The sequence below is a fragment of the Silurus aristotelis genome (assembly GCF_946808225.1).
Source record: "Silurus aristotelis genome assembly, chromosome: 1".
Lineage (NCBI taxonomy): Eukaryota > Metazoa > Chordata > Actinopteri > Siluriformes > Siluridae > Silurus > Silurus aristotelis.
In genome coordinates this window covers 36,040,586-36,051,012 of record NC_139574.1, presented here as the reverse complement: position 1 = coordinate 36,051,012, position 10,427 = coordinate 36,040,586, and the positions used below count along the sequence as shown (strand labels likewise).

Below are 10,427 nucleotides of genomic sequence, written 5' to 3'. Positions count from 1 at the left end.
ACTCAGGATTTCTGCAGATTTCAGACTGTTTAAGAACCTTTTCAAGACCATTGAGGATGAAATTTCAATATATTAAGACCAATATCACAAATCCGAAAGAAGGTAGTGTTACAGGACCTAGAACAGCCTTACATTACAATGGCCTTACATTTTGCCCTACCTTTTTCTAAATTGTAGACTTTTTAAAACTCTGGAATGCCTGTAACTATAAATTCTAAAAATAATAAAAATAAACCCACTGAATTTAGTTTAAAACACCGATGCATGCTTTCAAAGCTAAAAATGGACCAACACCTTCTCACCTCAAAGCTTTTGCCACTCCTTGCAACATGCTCTCCTAGAGCTCTGCTCGACTGTTCCACCTTCTCTCAGGGTAAGGAGTACAGTATCTCACAAAAGTGAGTACACCACTCACATGTAAGCAACCATTAGAGTATACCTTTTCAAGAGACAATACTATCGAAATGAAACTTAGATATATTTTAGAGTAGTCAATGTGCACCTTGTATAACAGTAGATTAACTGTCCTCTAAAAAATAACAACATACAGGCATTATCGTCTAAACAACTGGCAACAAAAGTGAGTACACCCAAAATTATAACAGCTGTACCTCACTTAACCTTAAGTCCTATTTATCATGTTCATGTTTTTGTCTGCTTGACACGACCATACAAATCTGTGCATCTTGTATTAGAGCAGTTAAAATTTGGTGCTGTGAGTACAATTCTCTCATACCACTGGAAGACTCTGGGGATTTGAGAATTACAATTGTTGCTCTCCACAAGGATGGCCATGGCTATAAGAAGATCGGTAACACCCTGAAACTGAGTTACAGTGCTCAGGGTCATACAGAGTTTTTCCAAGATGGGTTCCACTCGAAACAGGCCTCGCAAGGGTCCATCAAAGAAGTTGAGTCCTCTTGCTGTGCATCAGGTGCAGAAGCTGCTTAAAAAAATAGACACGAGTGCTGCAGCATTGCTTTAGATGTTACAGAAGCGGACGGTCCACCTGTCAGTGCACAGACCATACGCTGCAACTGCAACAAGTCGGTTTGCAGGCCGTCGTCCCAGAAGAAAGCATCTTCTCTAACTGGCTCACAAGTAAGCCCACAAACAGTTTACTGAAGACAACCTGTTCAAGAGCATGAATTACTGGAACCATGTCTTGTGTTCTGATGAGACTAAGATAAACTTGTTTGGCTCAGATGGTGTCCAGCCTGTGAGGCAACGCCCTGGTGAGGAGAACCAAGAAAATTGTGTCTTGCCTACAGTCAAGCAAGGTGGTGGCAGCGTCATGGTCTGGGGCTGCATGAGTGCTGCTGGTACTGGGGAGCTGCAGTTTATTGTATGAAACATGGATTCCAACATGTAATGTGACATTCTGATGACAACTGCCTTGCTGAGGAGGCTGAAGGTTAAAGGTGACTGGGTGGGCAAGTATTTCTCCAGACCTGAACTCTATTAAGCACCTGTGGGGCATGTTCAAGCAGAAGGTGGAGAAGCACCATTCAGCAGCTCCGTGATGTCATTATGGAGGAGTGAAAAAGGATCCCAGCAACCACCTGTGCAGCACTGGTGAATTCCACCCCCATTAAGGCAGTGCTACATAACTCACTACTCACTTTTGTTGCCAGGTATTAAGACAATAATGGCTGTATGTTGAGTTATTTTCAGAGGACAGTAAATCTGTCTACTATACTGACTACTATATTCAAGTTTCCTAGTTTTTTATTCTATAGTATTGTTTCTTGAAAAGATTATATTAAAATGATTGCTGAAATGTGAGGGGTGCACTCACTTTTGTGAGATACTGTTTGCATACATCAAGACTCTCTTCTGTTCTGGCACCGAGCTGGTGGAATGAACGCCCCCTAGATGTCCAAACAGCTGAGCCACTGGCTTCATCTTCAAACAACGGATAAAGAACCACCTCTTTTTGGAACACTTGAACAAACGCTGATTTTTTTTTTTCCTGTTTGTTTAATGTATTTTGCAAAAAGTGCAATAATTCCTCCAGTTTTAGGCTGATGGTATCCCAAGTCTGTAACTAGTGAACCAGTGTTGATGTATTCATCTATAGAGACTTCAAAGCACTTTTGTACATCACTTTGTATAAGAGCGTCCACTAAATGCAGTAAATGCACTTTAGATTTCTTTATTACAAATCGGAAATTCAATTCAATTAGCTTTCTAACACCAAGGCAGGCTTAGAGTATAACACAAAAATGACTTTGAGTAGTTAATATGAGCAACATATCAATTGAACGACTGTTAGCTAAAAAGGGTTTAATAGGTTCTGTATTCTAATCATAGACACTTAAAACATCAACATGATCAATTCCAAATCAGATTTATTGACTGTAAAACTACAGACGGAGGTAGACAGATAACTTTCAGTGATCTTACATGGAAAGGTCCTAGTAATATTTTTCCTCCTGTGTTTGCCATTGTAACTTACAAATACAGGTCTTACACAATAATATCAGTTTACTGTTTCAGAGATTTGACACGTAATGCTGTACAGTTTAAACAAAACAAAAAAAAAGAAAAACTGATGTGAACATACAAGTACACATAATGGCCCTTATTCATTAAAGTTGCATGTAAAAAAAAACGTACGCAAATGTCCGATCATCTCTTGGCCGGGATGTGTACATTTGAGGACGACCTACAATGTGTGTCATCGATAACCAAAACATCACGAGTGATATCAAAATTTATTTGCACATTTATGTTGAAAAGGCCACAGAAACCTCTGTTCTGGCTGAATGTAGCGTCTCGGAAGGCGAAATATTCAAAGACACGTTAAATATGATTGTGCACTTTTAGAGCTCATTACGTTATACTTTGTATAAAAGAGCCAAAAATGTCAGGCGTGGTTTTATTAATTTCAGTAGTCAGTGTCTTAGTGTTTTTTATTTATTTATTTTTTGTGCTTAAAAGTAAAATAAATATGTTTTTTTGTTCAGGGTGAATACTTGGCTCATGTATATAAATAAAGCTAATTCAATGTAACTTGATTTACTCTAAAAGGTAAACTTCAATTAACACTCCAGTAGGTGAGGTTGGAAAACTGTTTGGTATAATACATGATTCTGACTTTGGTTTTTATTTAGACCAATTTCAGACAAAAGCTTAAACGGGCTTCAATGAACTTTTCATTTTCTTTAACTTTCCATTTATAGTGCCTGTTAAATCCTTTACATTTAACGGTTCAATTTCTCAAAACCTACACAAACTGGGTTTTCGTTTAAAAAAACAAAACAAAGTAACGTCTCGTGGAATGTAGTGGGACAGTTTCATGAATCAGGTGTGCAGGTGACAGTCTGCACAGTCTGCAATTGTTTCTATGCAACTTTGATGAATAAGCACGATGTGTCATTACAGGTTGCGAACATTAGCCTGGGTTGGGATAAGCATTAAACTTGCCTCAGATGGGAAAACCATCGTCTAACATCTGAACACTGAAGGAGAAAATACAAATAAAAACTCCAACATGGGTGATTCATTTGCTGCAAAGTGAAATAAACTCAGTTAAGCATTTGAACCTGTTCATGTCGTTTTTCGTTAACTGCTTAAGTGCTGATGGTCACGTCACATCTCGTATGGTCAGAAAACGAGGTGAAATTCAGAATTGAGAAAATGAGTCAACAATCATCGTATACAACAGTCCAGTTGGCACAATAACAGCCAGGGTATAGAGTGACGTGCTTAAAAAAATAAAAATTTCAGACCTCACCTTGGACATGTTGCATATAGTGCACCTGTAATTCTACTTCTCCAGGTAAAGTGCAGCCGCAGATCATGCAGCGAAACTGATGATCTGCGGCAAACGAAATCTGACCGACAACTTTGCTTGGTTCTGTTTGCTGTACTACAGGAGTTGAGGACAAAGCCTGTGGTATTACTGGTCTCTCATTCACTATGGCTGTTGGAGTGAAAAATATGTTCTGAGGTGCTGACCCTGGAAGTTGCCCTGCTACAGAACGGATGGGATGAGGACCTGGCAAAGAAAGAGGAGGTGCCAGAGGGAGCGGTGAGGTAATAAAAGGAGCAGCCTGATTAAGAAGGATTTGAGGGGCAGAAACTAGAGGGGATTGCTGCTGTGACCCCTGCTGCACCGGTCCATGTATTAGAGCTTGGGAAACAACTGGAGTGGTCTGGAAGCCAAACACTGCATTTCCGTTGCCATTGGAAAAAGGAGTTGTTCCGAACTGAACACTGACTGACCCTAATGGATTTGTTTGGGGCTGATGAAACTGCTGTTGCTGAAGAAGCTGCAATTGTTCGGGTTGCATCTGCTGCATCGTCTGCTGCAAAAGCTGAATTTGCTGTGAGGGCTGCAAGACCAGCTGCAATTGCTGATGCTGCTGTTGTGAAGATGTTGATATTATATGAAGCTGCGGGTGCTGAGCCCCTGTTTCATTCGTGGGCTTTTCTTGCGAGTTTACACTCTTAGGCCTTTCAAGAGGAGTTACAATATTCAAAGGGTTACCGCTTTTTGGAGCTGCGCAGTTATCTGCCGCTTCTGAATGTTGCTTTGTTTGTGTTGAAATTGATGCGCTGGCTAGAGTAGACGACGGTTGCGATTGTGGTTGCTCAAACGGATTGGATTCTGTGTTAACCTGCTGTGTACCTGCTGCTGGTTTTAAGCTTAAAGTAATTACATTTTCCTTTCCTGATGAACCGAGTGCCAGATTAGTGTTTGGGGCTAAATCAGAGACTGGGCACTGTACTAACTGTTGGCCTTGAACATTTAACCCATGGTTGGGAGAATTCTGAGTGTTTGACACTGGTGAACCTGGCTTTGTATCCAATGACAAAGAACCCTCAGCAGTGCCTGGTGACTTTGGAGTTGATGACAGTTGTTGCTGCACCTTTGCTTCACCCTTGGATGGGCCATCGGTCCCACCGCTAGTAGGGGCTGATGTGCTTGTGGATGTTGTTTTGCAGTTGGTTTGTGCTGTGCAGTTCTCTGGAAGCTGTTTGCGAGTTGCGCCACGCTTACCTGATGGGGCCACCACAGACCAGCCAGGACTCTGCTGTTGAGATACAATCTTGGAAAGTCCGCCCGGTTTGGGTAAGATAGGTTTGAGATGTGTTACTGTTTGCCACTGGTGCCTGAAATTACTAGCCTGTCCATCAGCTACCCATTTAGACTGCTGTAGCTGTGAGTGAATTTGAATTTGCCATTGTTGTTGCAACTGAAGAGGCATTAGAGTTTGCTCATTCTTATCGGAATCAAAAGCGTTCGACTCTTGGCCCAACAAGTTCTGCACCGAACCTTGCAAAAGCTGATTGGTGAAAGGCACCTGTTGCAGTTGCATTGCCCTGTCCACATTTCCTCCCATTCTTGAAACCCATCTACTGCCTCTTCTGCCCCTTCCAACAGCACTTGTCCTCCCTCTTTGCGAACCCACAGGTGACGAGTTGGACTGGCTTGCCCCTTGACGTTTTCGTGCATGTATTTTCTGATGGACAAGGAGACTGCTGAGCCAGGGGAACGATTTATGACACTCTTGGCAGCGATGTGGCCTCTCCCCAGTGTGGGTGTTCAGATGGTCGCGAAGGAGATACGCTAAACCGAAACTCTTGTTGCAGATGTGACACTTGTGAGGCTTGTCTCCCGAGTGGCAAAGCATGTGGCGCTGCAGTTGACTCTCATCGCTGTAGCCCTTGCGACACTGTGTGCAGCGGAATGGTTTCTGTTGATGCAGTCTCTGGTGAGTCTTCATGTTCTGAAGAAATGCAAAGTCTTTTCCACAGTCAGGGCACTTGTATGGCTTTTTGCCGGAATGGATGATCAAGTGCTGCTGTAAATAGCTGCTAAATCGAAAGGACTTTTTACATACGTGGCACTGGTAGCCCCTGTTGTGAATGCGCATGTGAAGCTCTAGAACAGAACGGTAACGGAAGCTTTTGCCGCAGTCTTTGCACCTCAAAGGTTTTTTTTCTGACTGCTCTTCCCAGTCCCCATCTGCTGAAATGTTATCAGTGCTAGCTGAGCTTGCTACACTGAGAACCTCTCTCTTTAATGGAGTTGCTATAACCTGATGACTCAAGGCATGCGACTGTAGGGTAGATTCATCAAAGAACTGTAAACTACAACTGGGGCAGGAGTACACTTTGTAATTAGTTTTCCCGTTACTCAATTGTTCATATTCTGCCTCATGTGTCAGTATATGGGCCCTTAAGTCAGCTGCTTTGTAAAAGAGCTGAGGACATAGTGGACAGTTGCGTTGGTGCTCTGTGTTTGTATTCGTGTTCTCCTTTCCTATAGATCCCAGACTGGTACCATTGGCCATTTCGGTATTTTCCGCAACAGCTCCCTCGAAACCATCGGGACACGTGAGTTTCTTGTGTTGGCGACAGTGTGCACGCATATTCTGTGCAAATGCAAATCTCTTCCCACATTCTGTGCACCGGTATGGCTTCTGGCCAGTGTGAAGGTACTGGTGCTGTTGCAAAAGGCTGCCATATTTGAAGGTCTTACCACATATGCTGCATCGGTGTGGCCTTTCTTCAGTGTGTTTGCGCCGATGGTCGTCCATGAACGAGCGGTGCCTAAAGACCATGCCGCAATCAGGGCATTCGTAAGGTTTAAGAGCGGCATGGGAGCGCTGATGGATGTGCAGTGTAACGGCACACTGAAAGCCCTTGTTGCACTCGAGACACCTGTAGGGACATTCTAATGAATGGCTTTGCATGTGAGCATTGATGGACACTCTATATTGAAACTCCTTGCGGCACAAGGGGCAGCGGTAAGGCTTTTCCAGATTCTGCTGGCAGGCATGGAGCTTGAATCGGATCAGAGATGCAAAACAGTCACCGCAATGATCACATTCGAATATCTTTTCCTCCCTGAACTCTCTTAGTTGAGACTGTTTATAAGAGACGGACGTTAGATCTGGCATACAGTTTTGTTTGTGCTCACTGCGGTGCTTGATGAGGCTGCTGCGATGCTGAAAAGTGAGGCCACATTCTTTGCAGGTCAGAGAAGCCTGCTCATTTTGATGCATGTGGAAGTGGCGATGCAGGTCGTATGTCTCTCGTCGAGTGAAACACTTCCCGCAGTCGCGGCAGTTCAGGCGGGTTTTCCGCTGCTTGTCAACGATGTCGGCTTCATGGCACTCTTCCTCATCAACTGGCCCCCGGTCATCACCTTCTTCAGCTTCTTTGCCACCCAATTCAGCTCTGGGCTCCTCTTCTTCTTCTTCTTCTGAAATGTCCTCTCCATTTTCCTCTTCGCCCTCCTTAGAGTCACTGTCACCCTCCATGTCCACACTTCGATCTGTCAGTTCTTCCTCCTCATCTTGTGCTAAAACATCATCATGTCCTACAGTACTCCCAGTTTCTATGCCAAGATCTTCTGTTGTCCGCTCCTCTGGTGTTCCCTGATGAAGTTCATGCCCTGTGCAAAAAAACATAATGATATTTATTTTCCTCAGGATGCCTGATGATCATGTATATCTGAATCATTCATTCACATAAACAAAGAAATGTGTCTCACCTACACATGCATTTTACAAAAAAGAGAAAAATGGATTTATCAATATATAAAAGGGTATATCGCACATACAGATTAATACACCTTCACACAAAACAGATTTCTTTTGCAGCATCTCAATTGCTTGCAACTGTTTTTTTTTTTTTTTTACCGTTTGCATATTGCATGTGGTTTTCCTGTATATATAAAAAAAAAAGAAACTGCTTACTTAGTTTACATCTGCTTAAATACTTTTTCTGACACTTAATAAGCAGATGCTGTTTCTTTTTTCTGCATTTACAGTCACCTCCAAAAATTCTGGGACTGCAAGGCCATTTTTTTCTTATATGCTCAGTACTTTTGGGTTTGAATTAAACCAATAGGAGATGATAAATCAGAATTGAATGCATTTATTCCCAGATGTGTTTAACAAGACATATTTGGTGGTACAGCACCCAATCTATTGGTGTGTAAACGTATTGGAACAGACAGTTACCTACATTATTTTAAGCTTAACTATTTGGTTGCATTTGATCATATACCCAAATGTCTTCAGTGTACAGCAAAATGGACTGGCATTGCTAATTGCTACCTACCTACTTATCAGTAATTCACCTGGCACAGTTCACTGTAAACAGACAACAAAAAGAACTGTGTAGTGATGAATTCTATTAATCAGAAATCACCTATTTAAATTTTATTGACTTTTGCAGTATGCAAGTTGTATGTTTTTTTTTTAATGCACCGTTAAATTAAGCCCCCACTGATTCTGCATTATGGTGAGTTGAGTTACATTTTATAGATAAAAAAGGGGCATTTTTTCTATTCACATGTACATTACAGCACATTGAAATTCTTTCTTCACATATCCCAGTGATGTTAAAAAGCTGGGGTCAGAGTGCAGGGTCAGCCATGATATAGCGCCCCCTGGAGCACAGAGGGTTAAGAACCTTGCTCGAGGGCTCAAGACTGCTTGAACCCCTGACCTTCCAATCGGTAATCCAGACCCTTAAGCACTGAGATACCACTGAGGAGGACAATCCCCCAACGCCTCACTCTCATATTCATACACACACTGAGCATTCAGAAAGTTCGTTTCTCCAAACATTTAACTGAAATACTTTGCCATGGTGTTCTTTACTAGTTGAAGTTCATTAGGAGTTAGGTGTGGTGACTGGGCAGACATTTAATGAAAAGTAAACACTCCAGCCCACCTACTGTATATTATGTCATGTGATGCACACATCCGGTAATTAAAACAATCCGTGTGGAAACATAGCAAAAGTTCTGTTTGGTGTTTTGATGATTTACGTAATTGAAAACATCCATAACTTATTTAAAACATTTACAAGTATATTTTGTCTTCATGCTCTATGTTGAGTCTGGTTTCACTAATAATGCACATAAATCATTTGCATAAAGCATCCATATTTGTCCATGCCCATGTTGATAAAAGTATTAAAAACTCGAAAACGATTAATTCAAGGTACATATAGCTAAAAAAAAATGTCAGATGAAGTTTGATTCGATCATGTGATTAAATATTTTAACCGACTGACAGCCTTATTTAAAATAAATGATAAGTTAAATGCTTTTTGAATGTAACAAAAAAGACATTTGGTCTATTTTCATGACCAATAATTATTAGGGAATAAATTAAATGAGAAGTTTGGTCATAATTATTAATGAATAATAACGGCTTTCAAAAATCCTTGGTACCGATATCGGTATGGATGATATCGGTATTGCATTATACTTGGATACCGGATCGGAAAGAGCACAAATGGTATCGCCCGTCCCTAAGCAGCATCCCTAGTGCTGTCCGATGTGTCCATGGTGCTGAACGAAGCAGTCCAGTTCTGATTGTAAACAGGACAAACAACAGTCCAATTGCAAGAAGCTTTCTTTTTCAGGTTTGGGGTGTTTTATTATATTTGTGGACCGAGCTTCAGTTCCTGGATTACAATAAATCAACATATGATTGCAGCAGGCGAACTCCTACTCACCTGTGCTTTCTTTCCCTGGGACGTTGCATGTCCTCGAATCCAGCTGTTCCTCTGACTCGGACCGAATGTGTCCAGGTTCCCCATCCCGGGAAACCTCATCCTCGGGTTCGGGAGCACGTGTCCCGGGCGCTGCTGAGTCACATTCACGGTTTGATTCTCCGTTTCGTGTAAAGCCACCATGATCGGCAGAACGGTTCAGTCCCTCTGCAGACTCCTGCACTTCCTTTGTATCGGCGTTGCCTTGAAATAAATCCTCCTCCGCCTCAGGAGCATCATCCACACTACCCTGGGGTCCATCTTCCACTAAATCACTGTTGCTGCACGGCTTGTCAAGGCTTTCTTCAGGTTCAGGCCGTACAGCGGCCATATTCTACTGTAATCTACCCCGTCTCACTCGTCTGACGTCACTCAAACACACACTCAAACACACACACACACACACACACACACACCACCCCTCCTTCACAAGGTACGGTGGCCAGTCCCGCGACCGCCCCCTGCTGTCCTGGAGTACACGATGTTCACCTCTGAGCCTTCAGTTGTCTCCAGGGGTTAGGGTTGGGGTCTCCAAATTATGCTCGATTTCATTACGCAATATTTTATTAAGGAAAAGTAATGCAAAACTCCAGCCAAGTCACAAGTATTATACTCACATCAACTTGGATAACTATTTTTTCAAATTGTCACTGACTCATTCCATGAAGATGCTTGAGAACTGAAGCAATGCGTCATGAAATCGGTTCATTCTTCTACATATAATAAATATATAAATACAATAACGTATGTTGAAAGCTCCTTAAAGTTTGTGCTTAGGTGGTTCTTCCTCTTGGTACACAGATTAAAGGCACAACCACTTTCCCAAATAGTCTGCAGTAACTTGGTAAACGCTAAAATCTTGGGATTTAATAATGCTAGCGTTCTGACATTTGGATTTT

At 42.1% G+C, this 10,427-nt stretch overlaps 1 protein-coding gene and 1 long non-coding RNA gene across 2 annotated transcripts in view; both read right to left on the bottom strand.

Moving 5' to 3' along the window:
• The window catches only part of LOC310725592, a 118,085-nt gene that overhangs the window by 47,119 nt on the left and 60,539 nt on the right, over window positions 1-10,427 (bottom strand). The window lies entirely within an intron of this gene.
• On the bottom strand, window positions 2,331-9,906 carry LOC310726674 (uncharacterized protein). The gene is made up of 2 exons (XM_083542428.1): window positions 9,493-9,906; window positions 2,331-7,411 (listed from the first exon to the last, which is right to left on the bottom strand). Exons 1-2 carry the CDS (start codon window positions 9,857-9,859, stop codon window positions 3,729-3,731), a joined length of 4,050 nt encoding a protein of 1,349 aa, XP_083398554.1. The 5' UTR covers window positions 9,860-9,906; the 3' UTR covers window positions 2,331-3,728.